At 43.1% G+C, this 27,573-nt stretch overlaps 1 protein-coding gene across 4 annotated transcripts; it reads left to right on the forward strand.

Annotated features, from left to right (window-relative positions):
• Positions 1-433: 433 nt before the first annotated feature.
• KRCC1 (lysine rich coiled-coil 1) lies at positions 434-19,502 on the forward strand. 4 transcript variants are annotated; one of them, XM_059659210.1, is made up of 4 exons: positions 437-652; positions 1,694-1,796; positions 12,474-12,587; positions 18,434-19,502. In XM_059659210.1, the coding sequence occupies exon 4, from the start codon at positions 18,456-18,458 to the stop codon at positions 19,206-19,208; it is 753 nt and encodes a 250-aa protein (XP_059515193.1). In that variant the 5' UTR covers positions 437-652; positions 1,694-1,796; positions 12,474-12,587; positions 18,434-18,455; the 3' UTR covers positions 19,209-19,502. The 4 variants fall into 4 exon arrangements, with proteins under 4 accessions (XP_059515194.1, XP_059515193.1, XP_059515192.1 ...); XM_059659209.1 differs by lacking the exon at positions 1,694-1,796; XM_059659211.1 differs by lacking the exons at positions 1,694-1,796; positions 12,474-12,587 and having other exon boundaries at positions 434-652.
• Positions 19,503-27,573: the final 8,071 nt, after the last annotated feature.

The raw sequence follows: 27,573 nt of genomic DNA on the forward strand, positions 1-27,573 counted from the left end.
GGAGAGAGAGGGGTGAATGGAGAGAGAAAGAGAGAGAGAGAGATTGATTTATGGACCAATGATGACAGCGTATCAGGACCAAGGATTTTGTTTAATCTACTCTATGTACTAACGGCCCTAGCAAAGGAAAGAAAGATTAAGCAGGAGATGCTCTAGTTTTCAGATGCTCTGGAGTAGAACCCGCAGACTCCAGACTTTCATTGTAGGTGGGTTTAGATTCACTCTCTGACAGATTGGAGGCCCCGCGTGCTTCTCCTTCTGGGCAACGGGGAGGCGGTGGGTCTACTAAGGACTAAGGGAGTTGAGCCAAATGAGCTCTGAGCCCCAGACAGGCGGGCGAGGGGGCGGGGCGACCGGAGGGCGGGGCGAAGGGCCGTGTGGGCGGGGCGACCGGCGCAGGCGCAGTAGCGCGCTCCCCGTCATGGCGCCGGCGCCGGCCAGTCATCCGCCGCTGGTGGCGGCGACTTCCCCTCCGGAACCCCGGTCTCCGCCTCCTCCTCCTCCTACCCGCCTGCTCGGCGGCGGAGGCGGCGGTGGCGGCAGCGGCGGTCCCGGCCTCTCCGCCACCTCCACCTCGGCCTGTCTCCCGGCCGGCGGCGTTGGCGGGGAGGGGGACGGTAGTAGTAGACGCCCGCCCCTGCCTCACAAGAAGGTGAGTGCCCGCCCCGGCGGCGGGGGCGGCCCCGCCTTCAGCCCCGCGACTCCGCGGCCCCGAGGAGGCCCGGCGCGCGCCGAGGGGGCAAAATGGCCGACCCGGCGGCCCGAGTCCTCCCGCTCTCCACGCCCGCCGCCCCGGGAGGCGTGTGGAGGGGAAGGGGCGCCTCGCCAGCCGAGGACGCCGAGGTGGGCGTGAGAGAGGCGGCCGGGAGAGGCCGGTGGGTCCGAGTGTCAGGGCGGAAGGCGCACCGAGGAGGCAGCCCGAGGTGGAGGGGACAGACAGACGGACGGAGGCCTGAGACGAGGGGAGCCCGCCTCCTGGGAGAGGGACACCTCCCGGAGGGCCCTCGGGAGCAGCGGGTAGGGTGGGGGATAGGGAGTCACATGGGAGCTCGAAGCTGTGAGGACCTGGAGAGGAGGCGGGAGGGTGTTTTTGTTTGTGAATCCTCACCCGAGGCCATTCTTGCCGAGAGAGAATTCATTTGGAGAGAGAGGAAGGGAGGGAGGGAGAGACATCCATGTGTCGATGAGTTGCCTCCTGCGCGGCCCCGACCGGCCCTGGGAGCCGGAGCCTGCAGCCCAGATCTGAGCCCTGGACCGGACTCCCACCCGCGACCCTTCGGTCCGCGAGGACGGCTCCACCCACTGAGCCACACCGGCCGGGGCGGCGCTGAGGTTTCTGCGGGATCACGTTGGGGTTTCCCTTGGCTTTTGTTAGGGTAACCCCCCTGTTAAAAGAAGCTCCTAAGACTCACAGGCCTAGGGATCTGACCTACCAATGTCAGATAAGACCACAGCGGACATCAGTGGAAAACAGCAGTAACCGCCGGCAGCGGGGAAAGCGCTGAGCTCCATCGGTTTGCGCAGGCGCGACGGGGGAGGTGGGGTCACGTGGATGCAGGGAAGTGACAGATGACAGACGCGGGTGGTGAGTGAGCGCAGCGGGCTGCGGCGGCTGCTGGCATTAGGGAGGGAGGGGTCTTCCTCCCACATCACGGGGTCTCAGGCCCCTGTTTCCCGATCATTGCATTTCAAGGGAGTGGCATTGAGGTCCTTGAGCAAGACAAGCCTGGAGTGTAGGAGACACACATGCATCTGCGAGGGCCAGAGGAGGGGTTCGCAACTGAAAGCCCGTTTTAGTAAGTACTCTTAGAGAGAGACCAGGAGCACGTTGAACTCATCCGTAATCGTGTCAACAATAAAAATAAAGTTCATAAATAAAAAAATGTTAAAAAGAGATCAGGAGCCTGTCATCAGGTGCTGGCTGGAACGAACAGTAAATTTCTTAGGACAGTCCTGAGCTTTCCCTACCAAACTCAAAAGGCCATCCCAGGAATTCACCGCAGGCTGCTGAGACCCTGGTTAAGATTTGGGCAAGTTTCTTGGTGCAGGGGTTTGGGAGGAGTGACCCTGCCAAAAGTTTTGACAGTTCTCACCAACACATTTTCTACAACATGAAAGGCTATTTCCTTTCTTTTTTTTTTTTCCCATTGCTTTTTCAGAGAGAGTGGAAGGGAGGGAGGGGGGGAATGGCAGAAAAAGAGGGGGAAAAAATGGATATGAGAGACACATCCAATGTTTGCTTCCCTCATCCCTGAGGGGGGCGGGAGGGGGGGGAAGGGCTCGAAGGGAGAGGAAGCAACCCAGGTACCAGTCCTGGACCAGGAATCGAACCTGAGACCCTTCAGAGCCCAGGCAGATGTTCTAACCACTGAGCACACTGGCCAGAGTGAAAGGCTATTTTTTCTTGTTTCCATCTAAGACAGTGGTTCTCAACCTTCCTAATGCCACAACCCTTTTTTTTTATTTTATTAGTTAAAATATTACAAATGTGTCCTCATTCCCCCCATTAAACCCCCATTCTCCCCCCCCCCCAACTCATGCTCTCATCCCCCTGTTGTCCATGTCCATTGGTTTGTCTTATATGCATGCATACAAGTCCTTTGGTTGATCTCTTCCCCTTGCCCCCTCCCTCCCCTACTTTCCCTCTGGGGATTAATAGTCTGATAGCTGTTTCTGTCTTTGGATCTGTCCCTGTTCATCAGTCTATGTTCTCTATATTCCACAAATGAGTGAAATCATGAGGTATTTATCTTTCTCTGGCTTATTTCACTTAGCATAATGCTCTCCAGTTCCATCCATGCTGTTGCAAAAATGCCGCGACCCTTTAATACAGTTCCTCATGTTGTGGTGACCCCTCCAGCCATAAAATTATTTTCATTGCTACTTCATAACTGTAATTTTGCTACTGTTATGAATCTTAATGTAAATATCTGATATGCAGGATATATTTTCATTGTTACAAACTGAACATAATTAAAGCATAGTAATTAATCACAAAAAACAATATGTAATTATATATGTGTTTTCCGATGGTCTTAGGCGACCCCTGTGAAAGGGTCTTTCGTCCCCAAAGGGGTCGCGACCCACAGGTTGAGAACTGCTGATCTAAGAGATGTTTAAATTCTTACAAGACTATACCTACCGACAGCTTATTCCAAACTGAGATAAGGCTGTAAAGATGGAGTTTGATCCTACTGCAGAAGATCTCAGTAAAACATTTAGTCATCTTCATTTTAATAATTAACTTTTAGTATTTACTGTATTGCCTTAGGTTGCTTTTTTGTCTACACAGTGAAAGATGGTGGGAGCCAGAAAACCTTAGAATAATTCCCTTCTTCTGGAGGGACAACAGTAAATAGAATAGCCTCATAAAAATAATTTTGTTTTTACCCTCTTCCATGACATATACCATTTTTGTGTGCTTTTCCATAATCTTTTAACACGTTTCACTTTAGAGGACTAAAGTAGTAAAATATACATTTATTTTTTTATTCCTCACCCAAAGACATTTTCGTTAATTTTTAGAGAGGGAAATGGGGGAGAGAGAGAGAGAAACATCAATCTGAGAGAAATAGCGATGGCTTCCCTCCCACACCTACCAGGACCTGGGGTCAAACCTGAAACCCAGGCATGTGCCCTGACTGGGAATTGACTCTGTGACCTTTCAGTGTATGGGAGGATACTCCTACCAACTGAGCCACACTGGGCAGGGCTAAAATATTAATTTTTTATGACATTTTGTAAGCACTTTATATAAATTTCATTCACTAAAAATGGAAATTAGAAATAACCAGATTGTGTTCCATTAAATATCTTAGGGAGGGCAATTTGGAAGACTAGATTTTGTATCTACTGAGATAAAAAATAAAATCTGGATTATTTGTTTTCATATCACCAACAAGTAAGCCTGAGCAGTTTACAGGTGTCAAGACTATAGTTCAATTTGGCTGTCATAACCAGATCACAGGAAGACTTGGAAACAGTTTCTTATTGAAAAAAATTTTTTTGACTGACTGCAATTTCTGTTGTTTTGATTGGTTTTTGTGCGTGTGTGTGATGACTAAGTATATGCAAAATTACTAAAGAATGTCAGTTCACACAATGCTAGCAATAACCTTTTAGACTTCTGGATGTTATAAGCAGTCTTTGCTAGTAATAGGTCCTAGTGCTAGTTTCTCCACTAGCTTTATGACCCTGAGTAAGAACCAAACTTTTAAACTTTTACGGTCCTAAACTTCTTTTTTTTTTTTTTAAATATATATTTTATTGATTTTTTTACAGAGAGGAAGGGAGAGAGATAGTTAGAAACATCAATGAGAGAGAAACATTGATCAGCTGCCTCCTGCACACCTCCTACTGGGGATGTGCCTGCAACCAAGGTACATGCCCTTGACCGGAATCGAACCTGGGACCTTTCAGTCCGCAGGCCGACGCTCTATCCACTGAGCCAAACCGGCGACGGCATAAACTTCTTTTCTTTGGAGTTTTGTCATCTGTGGAAAGGGGTAATTGGATTAGCCCAATTGGGTGGTTTTGTCCCCAGACCCCACCGCAGAGGGCATTTGGCAATGTCGGGAGATGTTTTTGGTTTTTACCGCTGGGCAAGGAGGCATAGTGAGAGTAGGTGCTACAGGTATCTGTTTGGTATAGGCCAGGGATGCTGTAAGCATCCTGAAATGCAGGGCGTAACCATACACACACAGGCACAGCAAAGGATTCTTCTACTCGAAAGTCAGTCATGTTGAGGTTGAGGAACTCCACTAACCAAGTTCTGGGGTCCTTGACAGTTTTAAAATTGTGAGCTGATTTATAATTTTGTATTGATAATCATTCCACATCTCGGTTGTGTACTAGACTGGCTGTTCATAAAACTATGAACTTTGACCAAAAAATGGCCATCAGATGGCATTCAGAGAGTAATGAAATCTGTTGATTTAGGATTGAGACTATTCACTAGGATTTAAAAAACAATATGATTTATTTCAGTAACTGTTCAGTTAACTGATACCTAACAAATGGTAAATATTTGATATGTTATACTCTAAAACAGTAGTAACAGGCCCTGGCTAGTTAGAGCATGGGCCCTGGCACAGAAGGGTCTCAGGTTCCATTCCAGTCAAGATCATGTGCCTGGTTTGCAGGTTCGATCCGGACCCCAACCTGTTGGATACAGGAGGCAACCAAAGTGTGTGTCTCTCTCCCTCGCCCCCCCCCCCCTTCCCCCTTTCTACGATCTAAAAATCAAGGGGAAAATATCCTGGGTTGAGGATTTTAAAAAACACTAAGATTCAATATATTTTTAGTTTAAATATTTATAAAAGCCTTACATAATTGACAATTAAGATTACATGGACAAGAAGAGAAAAAAGTGTTGCCTCTTTCTTAACCAGTATCTTATTTTTCTTTAAAAACTTTGTTAGGAGATCGTTCTAGGATTTTAGCAATTACAAAGATCAATAGAAATCTGTAATATGAGATCTAAATAAAAAACAAAAAAACGCTAAGCTAAATGCAATGGTAATGAAAATAGTGTCAGGTTTAGGGGAAGTGATCATTTCACTGTACACAATAATCACAGTCTGTTCTTCAAACTGTAGAATGCTATAACCTTTGTAATGAGTAAATAGTATTCACTATGTAAAATAATATAAAATTTAAAAAGCTAGCATCAAAATTTTCTGAGGGAAGATTTTTCAACACCTAGAATTTACTACTATGCCATCTTTCCTCAAATGGTCCTGTTGCCCACCATGTTTACAGAAGTTTGGTACATATGTAATTAGTTCAAGAGCCCAACTATGTTAATTTGTAATTTTGTAAGGAATTTCATGGTACATTAAATACCTGTAAGTTATTTAAACCCAGTTTCACATAGAGGAATTGAGCACATGAAGGAATGGGACATAAAGGAAAAGGAAGGAGAGATGTGAAAGATATTGATAGAATCTGAGTTCATTCCAAATCACATCATCTTTTTTAATACTATGCTTCTCCACTCCACTTCCCACTTCCCTCCTGGGGAATAATTACAACAGCAGTAGTAACTTATCTTCCTCTTCGTTATTCTCTGACTTCAATGGGATGAAAGCCTTAGAATTATCCGTGCTTCCCCACTCTTCTACCTGCTCTCTCCCCAGCTATCAAAAATTCCTTTGATTCAATTTGCAGAATGTCTCTTATATTCTTCCCTTCTTTTCTGTTCTCACTACCACAATTCGGGTTCAGCCCAATAAACTCTTGCCTGCAGCACCCTCCTTACCATTATCCCTATTTTGAGTCTCTTCTTTCCCTATTGACTGCAGAATTAAATTTAAATCCCCAAATAAGACCTATTATGATATGGCCCATTCTACTTTTATAACACTGTCCTTCTCTGCCTTATGCATATCTTGTTTTATCTAAAGTGGATATGCCTTTTCTAATGCCTTCCTTCCTCCAGAATATCTTTTCTTTACTCATTTTTTCTTTAAATTTTGCCTGTCTCCTAAGGATCAATTCAAATCCATTCTCCACAAATCCTTTCCCAACTCCTAAGCAAGAAGACATTGTACCTTCCTATATTTTATAGCACTAACAGATTTTTATCCTGCATTGTAGTTCTTTGCATATAATTTTACAAAATCGTAAATTCCTTGATATTAGGAATTGTCTTCTTCCCTAATTTATAATTCTCAACGAGTGGGACAACCATGTATAATAGAAAGAGTCAAGATAAACCAAAGTTTAAGATCCAGCTCTGTCCTTTAACACGTGACAAGCTATTTTAATCTCTTTGTATCCTGATGTCTTAATCTTCAAAATGTGGGAAATTCCAGTTATCTTTGAGCGGTAAAAGATGGAAAGAATAATCTATTACCTTGTTTGGCACACAGTAATCAATAAATATCTCTTTTTCTCTATCCTGTCCCACAGTACCCACCATGCTACCTTGAAGACAAAGTTAAATTAATAGTGATAAAGTTTAGGAAAGCCCAAAGGCATGGAGAATGTAACTAAGCTGTGTTATGGGAATTGAAAAAATGAAGCGATCTCCCAGCTGGTAAATGGCTCCATTAGTTGGGTGTCGTCCAGTGCACAGAAAGCTTGCTGGCTTCATTCCCGGGAGGGGGCATACGGGAGGCAGCCGATTCAGGTTCTGCTCTCCAATAGGTGTTTCTCTCTAAAAAACAATAAACCCTAGCAAGTTTGGCTCACTGGTTAGAGCATCGGCCCTTGGACTGAATGGTCCTGGGTTCAATTGTGGTCAAGTGCACATGCCTCCATTGCAGGCTCAATCCCTGCATGTGGGCGGCAACCAGTTGATCTGCCTCACACCAATGTTCCCCCCCTCCCCCACTCTCTCTAAAAAAAAATTTTTAATAGGAATTAATTTAAAAATTTTAAAGAAAGAAAAGTTAAGAGGTAGAGTTGATAAAAACTTTATAAGGCAAAAATTGACATGAATCAGGACTTGATGGGGAGAAATCTGGCTGAGATTTTGAGCTTGGGAATATGATATGTTTAGTGGAGATAATGACAAAGTAAGAGCTTGGTGAGTGAAGGAGTTAAAGGTGACTGTCAACATAAGAAAACGTCCAAACCTATAGGGAATTTTTATGAGTTTATTTGAGCCAAACTGGTAACACATGCCAGGAAGCAAGATCTCAAATGCTACAGAGAGTAAGTTTTGCAGTTTCTTTTATGCATTTGAAATAAGGAAGGAACTAAGGAAAATTACATGGGGGTGGGGGTGGGAAGCAAAAAAGGGATTGAATTACAAGATAGTTAAGGTGATATGCTTTCTTGAGGTGTGGTTATTGCAAAGATACATTGACCTAGGTCAGCAGTTTTTAACCTTTTTTCATCTCATGGCACATGTAAACTAATTATTAAAATTCTGTGGCACACCAAAAAAAAAAAAAATACTTTTTGCTGATGTGACAAAAAATAGATACAATTTTGATCGATTTACAACCCTTTTTGCTCCAAGTGACTTTTTTTTTATAAGTTTTTGTTTTGTTTTTTTTTATTTCAGAGAGGAAGGGAGAGGGAGAAAGAGAAACATCAGTGATGAGAGAGAATCATTGATCGGCTGCCTCCTGCACGCCCCCCAATGGGGATCGAGCCTGCAACCCAGGCATGTGCCTTGACTGGTCCATAGGTTGATGCTCAGCCACTGAACCACTCTGGCCAGGTCAAGTGATTTTTTAAAAAATCAGGTGCCTAGTCCTGGCCAGTTTTTTCAGTGGTTAGAGCGTCAGGCCTCAGACTGAAGTGTCACAGGTTCAATTCCAATCAAGGGCAAGGGCATGTACCCCAGTGGCAGCCTCAAGTCCTGAGCCCCAGTCTCTCTCACATCGATATTTCTCTCTCTGTCTCTCCACTTCCCTTCCACTCTCTAAAAATCAATGGAGAAAATATCCTCAGGTGAGGATTACCAAAAAATAAATAATCAGGTGCCTATATTTGTGTGTAAGGATTTCTGGTACCAAAAATTAGCCAATCAGAAGCAACCGTATTATGCAACATAACCAGTAAGATGCAACTCTGTTAAATGACCTATATATTTATGGTTCAAGACAGGTCAACGTGGCTCAGTGGTTGAGCATGGATCTGTGAACCAAGAGGTTACAGTTCAGTTCCCAGTATGGGGTGCAAGAGGCAGCCAATCAGTGATTCTGTCCCATCATTGATGTTTCTATCCCTCTCCCTCTCTGAAATCAATAAAGTGGTCCCCTAAGGGGGATCCTCCTTTAAAAAAATAAAAAGAGAGAGACAGGGTATTCACACCCTAAGGCTATTATTGTGTTGGCTGTTGTCTTTTTTTTTTTTCTTAACATTCTAAGGCAGCGGTTCTCAACCTGTGGGTCGAGACCCCTTTGGGGGTCGAACAACCCTTTCACAGGGGCCGCCTAAGACCATCGGAAAACACATATATAATTACATATTGTTTTGTGATTAATCACTATGCTTTAATTATGTTCAGTTTGTAACAATGAAATTGGGGGTCGCCACAATATGAAGAACTGTATTAAAGGGTCGCGGCATTAGGAAGGTTGAGAACCACTGGGAAAAGAGGTCAGTGCCCATCTGAATAGTCAAGTATTGCATGTTTAAAAAATTCTTGAGGCACACAGGTTGAAAATCTCTGACTTAGAAACAATGCATTGTTTTATGCACAGAAACAGTGGTCAGGGCTTGTTTAAAGCAAAGATGAACCTTTTACTAAAAAGTTGTATGCCTGGGCCATGACTACCCACCATGACCTGCCCTGATAGGAATTCATGGTCAATCCCCCTGTGAGATTACTTTCCATAGAACCTCTTTTTCCATCCAGTCCACACAGCTTAAAACATTGACTTTCAGGAATTAGGCAATCTGGTATTAAGGGTTGAATAGAGAGGGAAATTGTTGTTATAATTTAGGGTATCCTGAGCTTCCAAATGACTAATCTTCAGAAAACTTTGCACCTGTGCTAGTTTTAGTTGTTAGAATATTTATGTGGTGTTATTGAATATTTTTAATGTCACATCATCATGTTCAAGTTGATTATATTAATTCTGATTCAAGGAAAGTTCTGCAAGTTCTTTTAGTTAAACTTTTTACCTTGCCTGACTTAAGAGTCAAATATAATTTACATTATATACTTTTAAACAACTAAAAAATAATTTAAAGGGATACTATATATTATAGAGAAATATTTTTAAATATTCATTAAATCCTTTATGATATTTTTCTGATTTATAATTCTTGAACATAATATTTTTAAGCAAATCTTTTAAATTATACACTAGTATTGAAAAGTAGGCTTAGTTTGAAGATTTCGTGTAGAACCTTTAAATAAAATTATTATAGCATTTTTAATTATAAAGTAATATATGTTCTTTGCAAAAATTTAAACAACCCTGGCCAGTGTGGCTCAGTTGGTTGGAGCATCATCCAGTACACTGAAAGGTTGTGGGTTCAGTTCCCAGCCAGGTCACATTCTTTGGTTGTGGGTTCAGTCCCTGCTTGGGGTGGGTACAGGAGGCAACAAATCTCTCCTTCTCTCTCCTTTCCTTCCCCTCTCAAAAAAAAAAAAAATCAATAAACACATCCTTAGGTGGGATTAAAACAAATTTTAAACAATATAGACGTGTGTAGAGAGCAAAATGTTGAGTGTTCTCCCATACTCTTTTTCTAACCCTATTTCCCAAACTCCATTAAGTTTAGTGTATATCTTTTTGGATTTTTCCTATGGGTATTGAGCTAACACACAAGATGAGACCATCAAATCAGACTCAAATGAATCTGTAATATTACCTAGTATCAAGGTTTACTAATTCAAGGGTACAGACAATCAAGAGGCTTTAATGAAACAGCAGTGTCTAACACATGACCATTATTTTCCCACATTGATCATGCACCTCTGACCCAGAATAATAGATGAGGTGTCTAAGTGAGAGCCACCTCACACAGTGAAAATGTTAAAATTATGAATCTGCATTTTAGCTTATATGACAGTCTTGAGGAAGTTACGCCTCAGGGACCCTGGATTTATCTATTATAGATCATCTTTAGCCAGGGACATCTTGCTGAGAGCGTTTTAGATAAAGTTAGCCTCCTCCTAGCAAATACCATTTGACTCTTTACCTGAGGTCCAGAGATCACCTGCCTTCTTCCCTCTTCCTCCTCCCAGGAAAGGGAGTGACAGCTCTAACTCCTCTGTACAGTCAATACATGTGTATATATTTAAATTTTTGTTCTATATGTTGAATTTTTATATTAAAATTGAATTTTAGATCAATAGGTAGGTATGTAGGTAGATGTAGTTCTACATCTATGCACTGTTAATATATTGGGCATTTCTCTATGTGGTTCCAACACATTTATTTAAATGGCCATATGGGAAGTATTTTGCTGTCCCATGATTTGCATTGTATTTATAAACTAGTAAAGTTCCATAAATAAATTTCAATAGGAACTCTAGGTAGTAGTATAGACCTCACGTGTAATAGGGAGTAATTTTGACATAGATTATTTACTGTGGTGATAAACACTTTTAGAAAATATTCTAGAAGTTAATATGTGAATATGACTGTAGCTATGAGTGGCTTGTCTAATCCTTGTTTAGTGAGCCTTGCTTATGGTCATGTTTGTGCCAAATGTGGAGGACAGTTGCCTACCATGGGTAATGATGGTTTGTGGTTCCTTCATGGGATTCTCAGATGACATTAGTGGTATAACTCTAATTAGTAACTATCTTAAAATAGACTGTATTTCTTGAGATGGTCTTCTATAAGAAAACAAAATTCAAGGCCGGATTTCTTAGACCAGTCTCTCAAAACTAGTACCCCAGATAATTTCCATAAAGTCCAGATTCCTACTGGTGACCCAATAACTTCTCCTTCAGAATAGAATAGTTTTTTCTGGACTAAGTAAAAAAAAAAAATATATATATATATATATAAAAGGCTAATATGCAAAGTGGCCCCTCGGGAGTTCCATCATTCGCTATGATACGCTCTGACCACCTGGGGTTGGCACGGAATGAAGGAAGGCCCCAGCCAGCAGCCAGGGAAGGAAGGCCCCAGCCGAAAGCCAGAAGGAAGGCCCTGATCTCAGGCCAGGCCTAGGGACCCTGCCCATGCACGAATTTCATGCACCAGGCCTCTAGTATTATATTTATTATCATAGGCTTACTAAATGTTTTTATACCAAAGTTCTAATGAGCAAAAAGCTAATAGTATGGTCTTCCAAGCACTCAGGAAATTAAGATTTGACATGGTATATGAAAGGATATCTAGTTGAAAATTAAAAGTACTATCTTAGGGACTCTTTCCACTTCCCCACATGGGAGTCTGTGCTGTGAGATTCTTTCCCCTTCCCCACATGGGAGTCTGCACTTGTTCTTCAATAAATTTCCACCTTTGTTATACCATCTTCAAAAAAAGTTCTACCTTAAATTTTAATATGGTCTATCTTACCTTCCTTTATTTTAGTCATAAATACCACTTGACTGAACAAAGACAACTTTTTACAGGTACCTTTTGTAAAAGGCATATCTGGAGTAGTAATATAGTTTGAATCACAAAGGATTTCACATTATGTAGTAGGTTGAAAATAAAGGGCTTCTAAATCATAGGATTATTTCTATTGAAGCTGATACTTTGATTTGAAAACAAGCAAACTATTTTTAAACTCTTAGTTCAGACTAAATATATTAAAAATTATGAGGTGTAAATTTGGGGTCAACTTTGTTCTAAAATAAACTAAATATTAATTTTTCCAGTGTAAAATATATGCTCAAAAAGAGCTTTACTTTCAAATTTATAGGAAGCAAAATAAGCAATTGAAGATGGAGTTTGTGAATTTTCAGATGATCTTTGTTGATGATATAATTCTAAACTTTGAATGCTTTAATCTTTAAAACAATATTTTGGTTGCTTCCAGGTGACTAGGAGTGAAGTTATGGACAAAAATTATTTTTCTAATCTTTGTATCATGTTTTCTAGCTCCCCAGTTGTTGCACAGTCTCACTGTTTGGGGGAAGTTTATGCTAGAAAACTGAAGGCAATTAATGGGTGAATATGGTCAGATTTCTCCACCAAGTTCTCAGCCTGATAAGGGTAAGGTTCCATTTACCTCTTTATTGATCTCTGCACCATCTATGGTCTTTCATGACTCCTTTCTTTTATTTAGCTGTCTTCAAGGTTCATACATGTTGTACCATATACCAGTACTTCATTCTTTTTTATTGCTAAACAATATTCCATTGTATGAATATCCACATTTTATTCATTCATCAGTTACTGGACATTGAGTTGTTTCTACTTTTTAGCTGTTATGAATAATGCTGCTATGAACATTTGTATACAAGTTTTTGTGTGGATATAGGTTTGCAGTTCTCTTGGGTATATACCTAAGAGTGAAATTGCTGGGTCATATGGTCACTGTATGTTTAACATTTTGAGATATCCTAAACTGTTTTCCAGAGCAGCTACAACATTTTACATCCCCACCAACAATGAATGAAGTTTCCATCCATACACTTAATATCATTTGTCATTTAGATGATTTGTCATTTTGATTAGTAATTCTAGTGAGTGTGAAGTAAGATCTTTTTTTTCCCTGTCCTTTTTTCTTTTTTATTGATTTATTGGAGTGACATTGGTCAATGGAGTGATAGGTTTCAGGTGTACGATTCTATAACCCATCATCTGTACATTGTATTGTGTATAAAATCTTTTTATTATTAAAATTTTCAAATCAGAAAGTAGAGAAAAGTAGTATGAGCACTCATGCACCCATAATTCAGTTTCAATAATTATCAACACTTCTTCAATCTTGTTAGTGGCTTTTTAAATACAGTTTTATTAAATTATAGTTGATATACAATAAGCTGTACACATTTAAAGTTACACAATTTGTTGTTTTTTGACAGATATTCCCATAAAATTACCAACACAATCAAGGTGGTAAACATATCCATACCAAAAAAAAAAATGCCCTTTATAATCATTCCCTCCCACCTCTTCATGCTTCATTTCAAAGTAGTTACTGTTAAAAAAAAAAACAAACAACAGTCACTGTTACTACAGGTTAATTGCCTTTTCTAAAGTTATATGTAAATGGACCGGGAGAAACCAAGATGGCGGCATAGGTTAACGCCGGAGATTGCTGCCCTCGAACAACCACTTCAGAGATATAACTAAAGGACAGAACAGACAGCATCCAGAACCACAGGAAGGCTGGCTGAGTGGAAATTCTACAACTAGGAGGAAAGAGAATATCATACCCAGACTCAGAGGAGGCACAGTGCTGCAGTGAAATACTGAGGTGCGGAGTGCGTGCGGAGTGCGTGCGGAGTGCGTGCGGAGCGGGCTGGCGGCGGAGGGCGCTGTTGTTGTTTTCAATCGGGAGGGAGTTTCAGACTCTGAACTCCAGATCCGGGCGAGTCTCTGGGGACCCAGACTCAAACGGGAGAAGCGGGACTGTCTGGCTTCGGTCGGAACTCGAAGGCAGCTTTCTCTCCGAGGTTTGCAGCCATTGCCGGGACTCTGAGAGGCAGAGCCCCTGGGGAAGGAACTGAGAGCAGCCATAACTGCTCGCTCTGCCCGCCCTGTAGATCCCCGGGGACCCGCCCCGCCCAAGCCCGGCGCAGAACCATTTGCCGGATAGCCTCAGGCAAAGGCTAGATTAGCACCGCCCTAGAGATCCAGCACAGAAGCTCTCCCACTGCAGACACAGCTGACTCTCATAGCCAGTTAGCCTGGAGGTCAAATCACCCCCGGTATTGCCGACATCAATCAAGGCTTAAAGGCAACAAGACTGCGCACAAAGACCACTTGGGGGTGTACCAAGAAAGCATAAAAAATGCGGAGACAAAGAAACAGGACAAAACTGTCAATGGAGGATATTGAGTTCAGAACCACACTTTTAAGGTCTCTTAAGAACTGTCTAGAAGCCGCCGATAAATGTAGTGAGATCCTCAAGAAATCTAATGAGACCCTCGATGTTGTGATAAAGAACCAACTAGAAATTAAGCATACACTGACTGAAATAAAGAATATTACACAGACACCTAACAGCAGACCAGAGGAGCGCAAGAATCAAGTCAAAGATTCGAAATGCGAAGAAGCAAAAAACACCCAACCGGAAAAGCAAAATGAAAAAAGAATCCGAAAATACGAAGATAGTGTAAGGAGCCTCTGGGACAGCTTCAAGCGCACCAACATCAGAATTATAGGGGTGCCAGAAGATGAGAGAGAGCAAGATACTGAAAACCTATTTGAAGAAATAATGACAGAAAACTTCCCCCACCTGGTGAAAGAAATAGACCTACAGGTCCAAGAAGCGCGGAGAACCCCAAACAAAAGGAATCCAAAGAGAACCACACCAAGACACATCATCATTAAAATGCCAAGAGCAAAAGACAAAGAGAGAATCTTAAAAGCAGCAAGAGAAAGAAACCCAGTTACCTACAAGGGAATACCCATACGACTGTCAGCTGATTTCTCAACAGAAACTTTGCAGGCCAGAAGGGAATGGCAAGAAATATTCAAAGTGATGAATACCAAGAACCTACAACCAAGATTACTTTATCCAGCAAAGCTATCATTCAGAATTGAAGGTCAGATAAAGAGCTTCACAGATAAGGAAAAGCTAAAGGAGTTCATCACCACCAAACCAGCATTATATGAAATGCTGAAAGGTATCCTTTAAGAAGAGGAAGAGGAAGAAAAAGGTAAAGATACAAATTATGAACAACAAATATGCATCTATCAACAAGTGAATCTAAGAATCAAGTGAATAAAAAATCTAGTGATCATAATAGAATCAGGGACATAGAAAGGGAATGGACTGACTATTCTTGGGGGGGAAAGGGGTGTGGGAGATGCGAAAAGAGACCGGACAATAATCGTTCACCTATGGATGAGGACAGTGGGTGGGGAGTGAGGGCGGAGGGTGGGGTGGGAGCTGGGAGGATGGGGGGGGGGGAAAAAGAGGAACAAATGTAATAATCTGAACAATAAAGATTCAATTAAAAAAAAATAAAGTTATAGTAAATGGTATCATGTAAGTACTCTTTTGTTAGACTTCTTTCACTCAGCATAATTATTTTGAGATTCTTCCATGTTGTTGAGTGTATCAATAGTTTCTTTCTTTTTACCACTGATAAATATTCATTATATGAATACTAGAGGCCTGGTGCACGAAATTCGTGCATGGAGGGGGGGATCCCTCAGCCCGGCCTGCACCCTCTCGCAATCTGGGACCGCTGGCTCCTAACTACTCACCTGCCTGCCTGCCTGATCACCCCTAACCGCCTCTACCTGCCTGCCTGATCGCCCCTAACCCCTCTGCCTGCCTGCTGTTTGCCCCTAACCACTCTGCCTGCCTGATCACCCCTAATTGCTTGCCTGCCTGCCTAATTGTCCCTAACCACTCTGCATGACTGCCTGATCACCCCTAACTGTTCGCCTGAATACCTGATCACCCCTAACCGCTCCCCTGCCTGCCTGATTGCCCCTAACCATTCTACCTGCCTGCCTAATCGCCCCTAACCACTCTGCCTGCCTGCCTCATCTCCCCTAACCACTCTGCCTGCCTGCCTGATCACCCCTAACCGCTCGCCTGCCTGCCTGATCGCTCCTAACTGTTCACCTGTCTGCCTGATCACCCCTAACTGCTTGCCTGCCTGCCTGATCACCCCTAACTGCTTGCCTGCCTGCCTGATCGCTCTGAACTGTTCACCTGTCTGCCTGATCACCCCTAACTGCTTGCCTGCCTGCCTGATCACCCCTAACTGCTTGCCTGCCTGCCCGATCGCTCCTAACTGTTCACCTGTCTGCCTGATCACCCCTAACTGCTTGCCTGCCTGCCTGATCGCTCCTAACCACCTCTGCCTCGGGCCCCGCTGCTGCAGCTTCATCCAGAAGGTCATTCTGCTGTCTGGTCTAATTAGCATATTACGCTTTTATTATTATAAATACCAGTATTTATTTGATTTATCCATTTGCCTGTTGATCAACATTTGGTTGTTTTCCTTTCTGGGGCTATTACAAATAAAGCTGCTTTAAATATATATGTATATATAGGTCTTTGTATAGACATATATTTCCTTTTCTTTGGGGTAAATATCTAGGAGTAGAATAACCAACCCCTATGGTAGGTTATCTGTTTAACTTCTTCAGAAACTGCCAAACTGTTTTGCGGGAAGCCGATCCACCTTTGCTGCTTGACACAGTCGCTGCGGGGAAGAACAATCACGCTTAAGCTACATAATCTTTACTTAGGATAATCACCTTCAGTTACTTCCTTGTAGCTTTATAGAACAATAGAGTAACCTTGGAATGGAGAGAAGGAACGCCCTAACCTTTGGAATAGGATTGACAGGATTAAAATCAACTGGTATAAATACAGATGTAACAAGACAGTAAACACAGAACTTGGCTGGAGATCCTGGCTAGAGAACCTGGCTAGGCTGCTGATCAACTGAACGCTGTCTCTGTGTCATTCCTTCTTCACTGACTCTGTCCACACCTTTGGGAACCCCTGGACTTGCTGGGGTTGGACCCCAACACTGTTTGTGAAGTGCTTGTACCATTTTACATCCCCACCAATAATGTAAGAGAATTTCAATTGTTGTGCATCCTCACCAACACTGGTATTGTCAGTCTTTTTCTTCTCAGTCATTCTAATATATGCATGGTGATATCTCATTATGGTTTTATTTGACATTGACTTGACAGCTAATGATACCTTTTCATGTGTGTGGTTTTTTTTGGCCATTGCATATATTCTTTTCTGAAGTGTCAAATTTTTGTAGATATTTAATCAAATATTTGTTATATTATTTTATTCTATTCAGAATTGTTATACTATTTAAGTTGAATAGTAGCTAAATTTAATAACTCACCAAATTAGGCTTCATGTAGACTTCCTTTTTAATCTCAAATGTCCAGATAAGATAGCTGATCATTAGTGACTCTGGGGTGCTATGTTAGGCTTATTTTTCTTTTAAAGGGAGGACTGTTCAATTCTGCACAGGTTATGCTAATTTTTGGAGATAAAATGTATCACCAGAAATATCTAGGAATTATCATCTCATAATCAGTACATTTTCTGCTGTATTTGTACTTAGTTAGGCAGGATTTTAGGCAGTGTAAAGAAAGAGAAGCAGGAATAGTACTCTCCCCCCCCCCAAAAAAAAAAGTCAAACAAGCAAACAAAAACTAGTATATGTACTCTTTTTTCTGAAACTTTTCTGTGCATCAATTTAATTCCCTCTCAGCTTTCACCTCCATTTCCTCCCTTAGCCCTCCCATCAGTAGTTTGATAGAGAACAAACCAGAAGGCATCCTAGAATGCTTTCCCACCAATCAGAAGTAGCGGAATGAAATCCAAGTCCTACATAGAAGAGACAACTCTGTTCTCTCATTTTCCCTCATGCCCTGTATCTAAGAGTTTTATCTCATAGCCGAATTTCCAATTTCCAGTATTCCCAAACCATTTAATAAACATCCTTTTATTTTTTTTAAGTCCTATAGTACTCTAGTCAGGTGAGTATGTGTGTTTATTTAATTTTGGGAGAAAACAGTATACAGAAACTAATTAATCAGAACTATAGAAAATATATGAACATTTAGATCAGTCTACCCACCATGTATTCCTATCATACATCTCTACATACCTTACATTTTTAGCCCTACAACAAAATCTTATATGTCAGCTCCTTTCTGCCCCCTCATTCCTCTTCTGAGAAAGATCAAGTTCCTTGTGAGTAGCCTAGGAGATATTTGATTATGTTCCTTTTTGGCATATAATGTCATGATATTTAACTTTTATACTGAATTAGGTTTTAATTTATTTGGACTTCTGTGTTTTGTATTTTGTTTTGAAGCTCTCTTCAAGAACAAAGATATATTCAGAATAAAATAATAAAAATAAATTTCTTTTATCTTCTTTACAGAAAATCCCTTGTTGTCAACCTAATGAAGCATTCAAAGAAGACATATGACTCTTTTCAAGATGAACTTGAAGATTATATCCAAGTGCAGAGAGCCAGAGGCTTAGAACCAAAGACTTGTTTCAGACAGATGAGAGAGGACTATTTGGAAACCTGTAGGGTCAAAGAAGAGGTTCATTTCAGACCCAGGTACAGAAGGTTTGATCAAAGACTCCCAACTGAAACCATCCAGACCCACCCAAGGTCATGCAGTGTTTCACAAACAGTGGAAAACCAGTTACCTCAGTGGCTACCAGCTCATGACAGCATGAGATACTGTCAATTCACCAGGGACTGTTTCTCAGAAAAACCAGCACCCCTAAACCTTAGTCATCAAGAGTATAATTATAGCTCATACAGTGTAGAATCTAGAGTTTACAGGCACCTCTCAGAAAACAGTACCAGTGCCCATAAAGCCGGCCATGAACGGACACACCAAAAGAGAAAACGGCACCCAGAAGGAGGCAGAGAAAAATCGGAGGAGCAGCAGCCCGAGCATAAGAGGAAAAAAGGTTGTGAGGAAACAGATTTAGACAAACACAAGAGCTTCCAGAAAAGCAACACAGAGGTAGAAACAGTCAGGACCAGCACAGAAAAGCTTAAGAATCAAAGGGAGAGAAAAAGACGAGATGTAGCCTCTAAGAAAGAGGATCGTAAGCGTAGAAAAGAGAAAAAGGAACAAGGCACAGAAAGGACAGAAGAGGAAATGCTTTGGGACCAATCTATCCTTGGATTTTGAAGCTCTTGAGTTAACCTGCAGTTAAACTGAAAAATCATTGAGGAGCTTGGTTTTATGATGTTCATGTTCATAGCACTTTTCTCATGGAAACAGGTACTTTCAATTCTAACAAAGGCCAAGTGAACAGAAAGTATTTAGGCCTTGCCGGGTAGCTTGGTTGGTTGGCGTGTGGTCCCAATAAGCCAAGCTTTCAGCTTCAATCCCTGGTCAGGGCACATACAAGAAGCAACCAATGAATGCACAAATAAGTGAAACAACAAACTGATGTTTCTCTCATTCTCTCTCTCTCAAATACAATCTTTAAAGTATTTAGTATGCCTGATAACCCCAACATGGAAATTACTTTTCATTTTCTAGAAACTTCATTACATTTTTCTTGCATATAATGTAATTTCCCTTAATGAGAGCAGCTTTGCTTTTATTCATCAAACTGCTATGATGATGGAAATATTTTTCTCTTGGGAAGTCATTTATTTTAAATTGGAGGATTAGTAGGCTTTGTAGAATCTATTTCTTAATTGGGTCTGTTTTAGTTTGGGGTGTGGTATTTTTATATTCATTAGTTTTCTCAAATCAATTTATGTTTTTTCCCTCTGCTAGATACATATTTTGTTTGGTTTTTTTTTAAGCTCTTTGTATTTTATAGATTGAATAATGAATACATTAAAATAATCTTAGGTTACATATAGTTTTAAAAGTTTCAAAGAGTATATAAAATCCATTTATAATAAGTGTTTATAATAAAGTTCTAATTTCTACATTTGTTGTTCTGTATCAATGATCTGTTCCTGTTCAATGATGATTTCCTTCTGGAAGAGTAATAACTGAGCAGTTTGTAAGTAAGAGGCAAGGTCTTTTGGGTAGGTCACACTACAGTTATAAAAATTCCTTGTCTGCTATACCTTGCTCATTCATACTTAAAACCACTTTATCCCTCTCACTCAGTCCTCTTTCATGTAACCAGTCTCCTACCTTTGCTGAGCCGCTGCCTTACTCAGCCTAACCACCTTACCTAGCCTTCTAAATCACACAGACACACACACGTACACGTCTGTGCCCACCATTCTCTGAATATTCTCTCCTATACTCTGAGGCCGGTGACTCTCCTTCCCTTGGAGGCCAATGGTAAACCTGTTTCTTCCCCTATGGTCCCTCCAGGAAGTCCTAGCCCCCGGGAATCCCGCCAGCACCTATCTGCAGGGTGCCTCTATACACCACACCTCTTGGATTCTGTCCCCACTCCTTAAAGGGGCAGGTTCAAACTTCAGACTTGGAAGGAGACTGGACTAGGCTCCAGTGTAATCTCTGAGCTTCAGCATCCCTCCGTGTAAAATGGCCAGAGCAATGCAGTTTCCTTTATGGTGGCTGTGGAGATGAAATGTACAACAACGTTCAGTGCCTGCCAAACCAGGGCCACCTAACATCAGCTGTTACTATGAATTCTGGTCTCCAGGCAATCCGGGATACAGCTGGGTATCCGTCCTGCCTGTGAGGGTCGTCCTTTTATTTACCTACGCTCCTGGAGGAGCCAGCTCAGTTATTGACTGCCCCTGCCTCAACCATATCCAGGGGAGATAGCACGGTGGGGAGTTCTCCGCCCCTCCCTTCCTCCTAAGTCAATGGTTCTCAACCTCGGCTGCACATTAGAATCACCTGGGAATCTTTTTAAAATCCTGATTTCTGGGCCTCATCCTTTGGAAATTCTGTTTCTTTGTTACTAATGTTGTGGCCTCACCCCATAACAAAGAAACAGAATTTCCGGAGGATGAGGCCCAGAAATCAGGATTTTAAAAAGATTCCCAGGTGATTCTAATGTGCAGCCGAGGTTGAGAACCACTGTCCTAAGTGATTAGTGCTATCACCTTGAGCAGGCAACTTCCTGCCTTGGCCCTGCTCCCCCATCCTTCCAGTTCTTTCACATGCTTTCTGAGCATCTAGATTGCTCACAAAATACTAAGCAGTGTGCCCAGCCTGAGGGCAGAACCATTCCAGCCTGCGGAGCTTGTCTGTTTGTCTATTATGTTGAGTATTTATGCTGTGCCAGCACCACTGTAACTATATATATATATATTTTACAGATATTACATAATATCTCCATATTACAGATGAGAAAGACTGAGCGACTAAGAAACGCACCTAAAATCATGTAGTGTATAAGTACACTTTGGCTGCCTCATAAACCATCTAACTTATGATTTAAAACAGTAGACATTGCCCTAGCCAGTTTGGCTCACTGGATAGAGCGCAGACCTGAGGACTGAAGAGTCCCAGGTTCGATTCCAGTCAAGTGCACATGCCTAGTTGTGGTCTCGATCCCCAGTAGGGGGCGTGCAGGAGGCAGCCAATCAATAATTCTCTCTCATCATTGATGTTTCTATTTCTTTCTCCCTTCCTATCTGAAATCAATAAAAATATATTTACAGCCCTAACCGGTTTGGCTCAATGGATAGAGCGTTGGCCTGCAGACTGAAAGGTCCCAGGTTCAATTCCGGTCAAGGGAATGTACCTTGGTTGTGGGCACATCCCCAGTAGGAGGTGTGCAGGAAGCAGCTGATCGATGCGTCTCTCATCAATGTTTCTAACTCTCTATCCCTCTCTCTTTCTCTCTGTAAAAAAATCAATAAAATATATATTAAAAAATATATATTTGCAAATAAATAAAAATAAAATGTTTATTTTTCACGATTTTGTGAGTTTTCTGGGTTGACTCAGTGGATATGGATGTCTAGGGGGCCTAGTATCTGGGGGTGGGGGTGGAAGGAGGAGTTCAGTGTCAGCTGGGTGATGGGAACATGCCGCAAATCTCTCATTATTCCGAGGGGCTTGTACAAGGTGGCTGAGTTCCTGTGCTGCATGAGGGCAAGCACAGGCACTTTCCACATCTAGCTTGTACCACATTTGCTGTTGTCCCTTTGGCCAAAGCAGGGCATAAGGCCAAGCCCCACAGTATGTGAGGGGGCTGCCCAAGGAGGGGACACAGGGAGGGAGAATTACTGCTGCCATCTTCTCTGACAAACCTACCATATATAACTTATAAGTATACAACTGGAATTCAAAACCAAGTTGTCAGATTACAAAGTTCAAAACTGCCTGGCTGGTGTGGCTTAGTGGTTGAGCATCAACCCATGCACCAAGAGATCACCGGTTCAATTCCTGATCAGGGCACATGCCTGGGTTTAGGGCTCAATTCCTGGGCGGAGGGCTGGGGGGTACGCAGGGGGGGCGGTGCAGGAGGCAGCCCATCCATATTAATGTTTCTTTCTAATGGATGTTTTTGTCCCTCTCTCCCTTCTCTCTAAAAAATCAATACGAAAATATTTTTTTAAAAGTTCAAAGCTGTCTTGGAGTTACTGCCCAGGTCTGATAATCCAGAACATGTGATGTATTGCCAAACTAAGCCAACAGACTTTTGTACACACACCCACAACTGTTTTGCATATTGTCATTAACAAGCAATGTACAAAGTGAGTGAGAAAGGTGTATCTTTGGCTTATAAATGCTCCATTGATTGGTTGTCTTCCCAAAGCACCCTGACTGGGGCCAGGGATAGAGCCTGCAACCAAAGTATGTGCCCTTGACCGGAATTGAACCCAAGACCCTTCAGTCCACGGGCCGGGCCAACACTCGAGCCAAACCAGCTCAGGCTCCTGAGTTATAATAAACTGGCAATCTAGTAAGTAAAACTATTACTGGGGAGACACAAAGACCTTGGTTCTTGAGGGAAAGATTTCAATCAAGAGACAAAGCATAGGAAAGCAAGCAAGAATGTATTGAACACAGCGAAATCATACTTAGGACTGTGAAACAAGGAAGGGCATAGAAGAAGCAACGGGAGAGCCTAGACTGGGCTGCTCTGGGTGACTGGGAAATCAGAGAAAGGGGGACCTTGGAGACAGGTCCAGGGAGTTAGCCTGGGATGAGCCGCCACTGCCCGTCGCTCCCCTGGTTTTGAGTCTCATGGGTTCCCTTAAAGCAGCGGTTCTCAACCTGTGGGTCGCGACCCCTTTGGGGCTCGAACGACCCTTTCACAGGGGTCACCTAAGACATCGGAAAACACATATATAATTACATATTGTTTTTGTGATTAATCACTATGCTTTAATTATGTTCAATTTGTAACAATGAAAATACATCCTGCATATCAGATATTTACATTATGATTCATAACTAGCAAAATTACAGTTTTGAAGTAGCAATGAAAATAATTTTATGGTTGGGGGTCACCACAACCTGAGGAACTGTATTAAAGGGTCACGGCCTTAGGAAGGTTGAGAACCACTGCACTAGAGGTTAGGGGCGTGGTCGGCAAACTGCAGCTCACGAGCCACATGCAGCTTTTTGGCCCCTTGAGTGTGGCCACAAAGTTTCGATCACACTGTACATGCACACCCGCACGTGGTATTTTGTGGAAGAGCCGCACTCAAGGGGCCGCAGTTTACCAAACACTGGGTTAGGGGACAGGTGCCTGTGGGGGAAGAAGAGTGGAAGGGAATGGCACAGAGTGCTTGCTCCCTGGAGGGAGAGAGCGCCCTGGGACTTGTTTTCAGGTGCTTTAAAGGTTGGGTGTTTAGGGATGAATCAATATCGTATTCATCAGCTTCATGCTGATGTACCAAAATGAGATTTATTTTCTTAATTTGTCTGTCCTTGGGTGTGGTTAGCAATGGCACTTAATTGGATTTCTGTTATCTGCCTCGTTGAGTAGGGTGATTTAAGCTATTTACCCTCCAGTTGGGGAGGACAACTACCCTTAAGTGTCCCTGGTTTAGGAAAGATAGGATTTACTAGGTTACTGCAAACTGCTAGTTTCCCTGTTACATTTGTCCTGGAATTTTCCTAGCTTCTTACTGTTAGGTCAGAGAGAGGCCAGGTTCGGATACTTGCAGACATGTGATGAGATAATGGACCCTCCCTGAATTTCTAACAGATCAGCATGCCAGACAGATACTGGCCCCTCCCTGGAATCCACACGACCCCCACACAGATACTGACTCCTTCCTGAATACCATGCAGCAGAAACTTCCTCAGTTCATGTCCCTGCCCCTCACCCAACCACAGTATAAAAAAAGCGCCCCCCTCCCTGTTGGTGCGAATCCATGGGCCCTGTCTTTGGGGTTGGTGGGTCGCCTGGGGACGCAGAATAAAACCTTTCCTTTTCTTTCCTTGTGACTGACTCGACTCTCTTTATTTCCTACGCCGCCTCCTGAGCCACCTAACCTAACACTTACTATTTTATAAAGGCCTATTATTAGCCCTATCCAGTTGGCTCAGTGGACAGAGTGTTGTACACACTGAAGGGTCCCAAGTTCGATTCCAGTCAAGGGTACATGTCCAGGTTGCAAGCTCCATCCCTAGTAGGGGGCATGTTGAAGGCAGCTGATCAATGGTTTTGAAAGGACAGAACGGAACTGATAGCTGTGTCCCTAACTCCTCTTCCAAGAAAAAGCCGCAGAATGTATCAGTTACTCAGCCTGCCCTTTTTTCAGCCAATGGGAAAGTGAGGGAAACTAGCCCAAAGCCAAAAGTATGCTAGCCACCCCCCTGTCTTTGTGTAACCAGACCCTAGCTGCACCCTGCCCTTGCGTCACTAGCCCCCCCGACCCCAAGCCCTATAAATTCTTTGTTCTCTTGGGACTCTGGGCTCTCTTGCATCCAGTAATGGAGGCAGAGGGACCAAGCTAGCTTGAATAAAAGACTCTATGCTTTTGCATCGGACTTGGCACTCCCTGGTGGTTCTGGGGGGAGTGGGGGTCTTGAAATCTGGGCATAACAGTTTCTCTCATCATTAATGTTTCTATCTCTCTCTCCCTCTCTTCCTCTCTGAAATCCTATCTAATAAAAGAGAAACATGGTAATTAGCCGTACATCCGCTACCCTTCCCATTGGCTAATCAGGGCGATATGCAAATTAACTGCCAGCCAAGATGGCAGCCAGCAGCCAGGCAGCTTGAAACTAACATGAGGCTTGCTTGCTTCAGTGACGGAGGACTCCAACATTCCCCGCCTGCCGCTGCCGGCCTCTGAGCTTGCAGTTTGAAACATTATTACAAATATAGAAGCTAAACAAAACCCCAGAAACCTGCTTTCAGCCAGCCAGGATCTCAGAGCTGGAGTTGAAACAGTGTTTCGATTATAGAACCCAAACAAACCAGATACCTGCTTTCAGCAGCGGAGGCCTAAGAGCTGGAGCCAAGCCTCAGAGCTAAAGCTGGCCTAAAAGAAAAAAGAAAAAAGGAGCTGTTGGGAGCTTCAGTCACCCGCCAGCCTGAAAACAGCCCTCAGCCCCTCACCCAGACTGGCCAGGGACCCCAGTGGGGACCCCCACCCTGATCCAGGACACCCTTCAGGGCAAACCAGCCGGCCCCCACCCATGCACCAGGCCTCTATCCTATATAGTAAAAGGGTAATATGTCTCCCAGCACCGGGATCAGCGGAACTGAGAGGCCTCCCGGCACCGGGATCATCGTGACAGGGGGCAGCGCCCAAACCCCCTGATTGCCTCCCTATCGGCCCTGCTCTGTTCGTGACAGGGGAAGGTGCCCTAACCCCCTGATCCGCCCTGCTCTGTGTGTGACAGGGGGTGGTGCCCCAACTCCCCTATCAGCCCTACTCTGTGAGTGACAGGGGGTGCTCCTCAACCCCCTGATGGGCCCTGTTCTGTGAGTGACAGGGTACAGAGCCTCAACCCTCCTGATGGGCCCTGCTCTGTGAGTGACAGGGGCAGCGCCCCAACCCCCTGATGGGCCCTGCTCTGTGCGTGACAGGGGGTGGCGCTGCAACCTCCCCATCAACCCTGCCTTGAGTGTGACAGGGGGCGGTGCCCCAACCCCCCAATCGGCCCTACCCTGAGTGTGACTAGGGGTGGTATCGCAACCTCCCGATCCGCCCTGCTCTGTGCATGACAGGGGTCAGCACCCCAACTCCCCCGACCAGGGGCTGCACCTAGGGATTGGGCCTGCCCTCTGCCACCTGGTAGCAGGCCTAAGCCAGCAGGTTGTTATCTCCCGAGGGGTCCCAGACTGTGAGAGGGCACAGGCCAGGCTGAGGGACCCGCCCCCCCCCCCCAGCCTCTAGTCAATAATAAATAAATAAATGATAAAGACCTATTATTAAATCCTAGTAATTAAGACAGGGATATTGGGTGTGATGCAAAGATACAACAGAACCCAGAAGCAGGACCATGAACAGGTGGGCATTTGATTAATAACAAAGGCAGCACTTCAGAGCACTCAGGAAGACAGACTTTTCTTTTCTTTTCTTTTCTTTTTTTTTTAATTAAATCTTTATTGTTCAGATTATTACATTTGTTCCTCTTTTTTTTTCCCCCCATAACTCCCCTCCTCCCAGTTCCCGCCCCACCCTCCGCCCTCACTCCCCACCCACTGTCCTCATCCATAGATGCACGATTTTTGTCCAGTCTCTTCCCACATCTCCCACACCCCTTTCCCCCCCAAGAATAGTCAGTCCATTCCCTTTCTATGTCCCTGATTCTATTATAATCAACAGTTCATTCTGTTCATCAGATTATTTATTCACTTGATTCTTAGATTCACTTGTTGATAGATGCATATTTGTTGTTCATAATTTGTATCTTTACCTTTTTCTTCCTCTTCCTCTTCTTAAAGGATACCTTTCAGCATTTCATATAATCCTGGTTTGGTGGTGATGAACTCCTTTAGCTTTTCCTTATCTGTGAAGCTCTTTATCTGACCTTCAATTCTGAATGATAGCTTTGCTGGATAAAGTAATCTTGGTTGTAGGTTCTTGGTATTCATCACTTTGAATATTTCTTGCCACTCCCTTCTGGCCTGCAAAGTTTCTGTTGAGAAATCAGCTGACAGTCGTATGGGTATTCCCTTGTAGGTAACTGAGTTTCTTTCTCTTGCTGCTTTTAAGATTCTCTCTTTGTCTTTTGCTCTTGGCATTTTAATTATGATGTGTCTTGGTGTGGTCCTCTTTGGATTCCTTTTGTTTGGGGTTCGCCGAGCTTCTTGGACCTGTAAGTCCATTTCTTTCACCAGGTGGGGGAAGTTTTCTGTCATTATTTCTTCAAATAGGTTTTCAATATCTTGCTCTCTCTCATCTTCTGGCACCCCTATAATTCTGATGTTGGTGCGCTTGAAGCTGTCCCAGAGGCTCCTTACACTATCCTCGCATTTTTGGATTCCTTTTTCATTTTGCTTTTCCGGTTGGATGTTTTTTGCTTCCTCGCATTTCAAATCATTGACTTGATTCTTGCGCTCCTCTGGTCTGCTGTCGGGCGTCTGTATAATATTCGTTATTTCAGTCCGTGTATGCTTAATTTCTAGTTGGTTCCCCAATATAAGATCGAGGGTCTTATTAGTTTTCGTGTAGATCTCATTAAG

This window comes from Myotis daubentonii, chromosome 12 (genome assembly GCF_963259705.1).
Source record: "Myotis daubentonii chromosome 12, mMyoDau2.1, whole genome shotgun sequence".
NCBI lineage: Eukaryota > Metazoa > Chordata > Mammalia > Chiroptera > Vespertilionidae > Myotis > Myotis daubentonii.

What these genes read in the sequence shown, in the direction of transcription:
- KRCC1 (XM_059659211.1), top strand. Translation starts at nt 18,456, where the DNA reads ATGAAGCATTCAAAGAAGACATATGACTCTTTTCAAGATGAACTTGAA.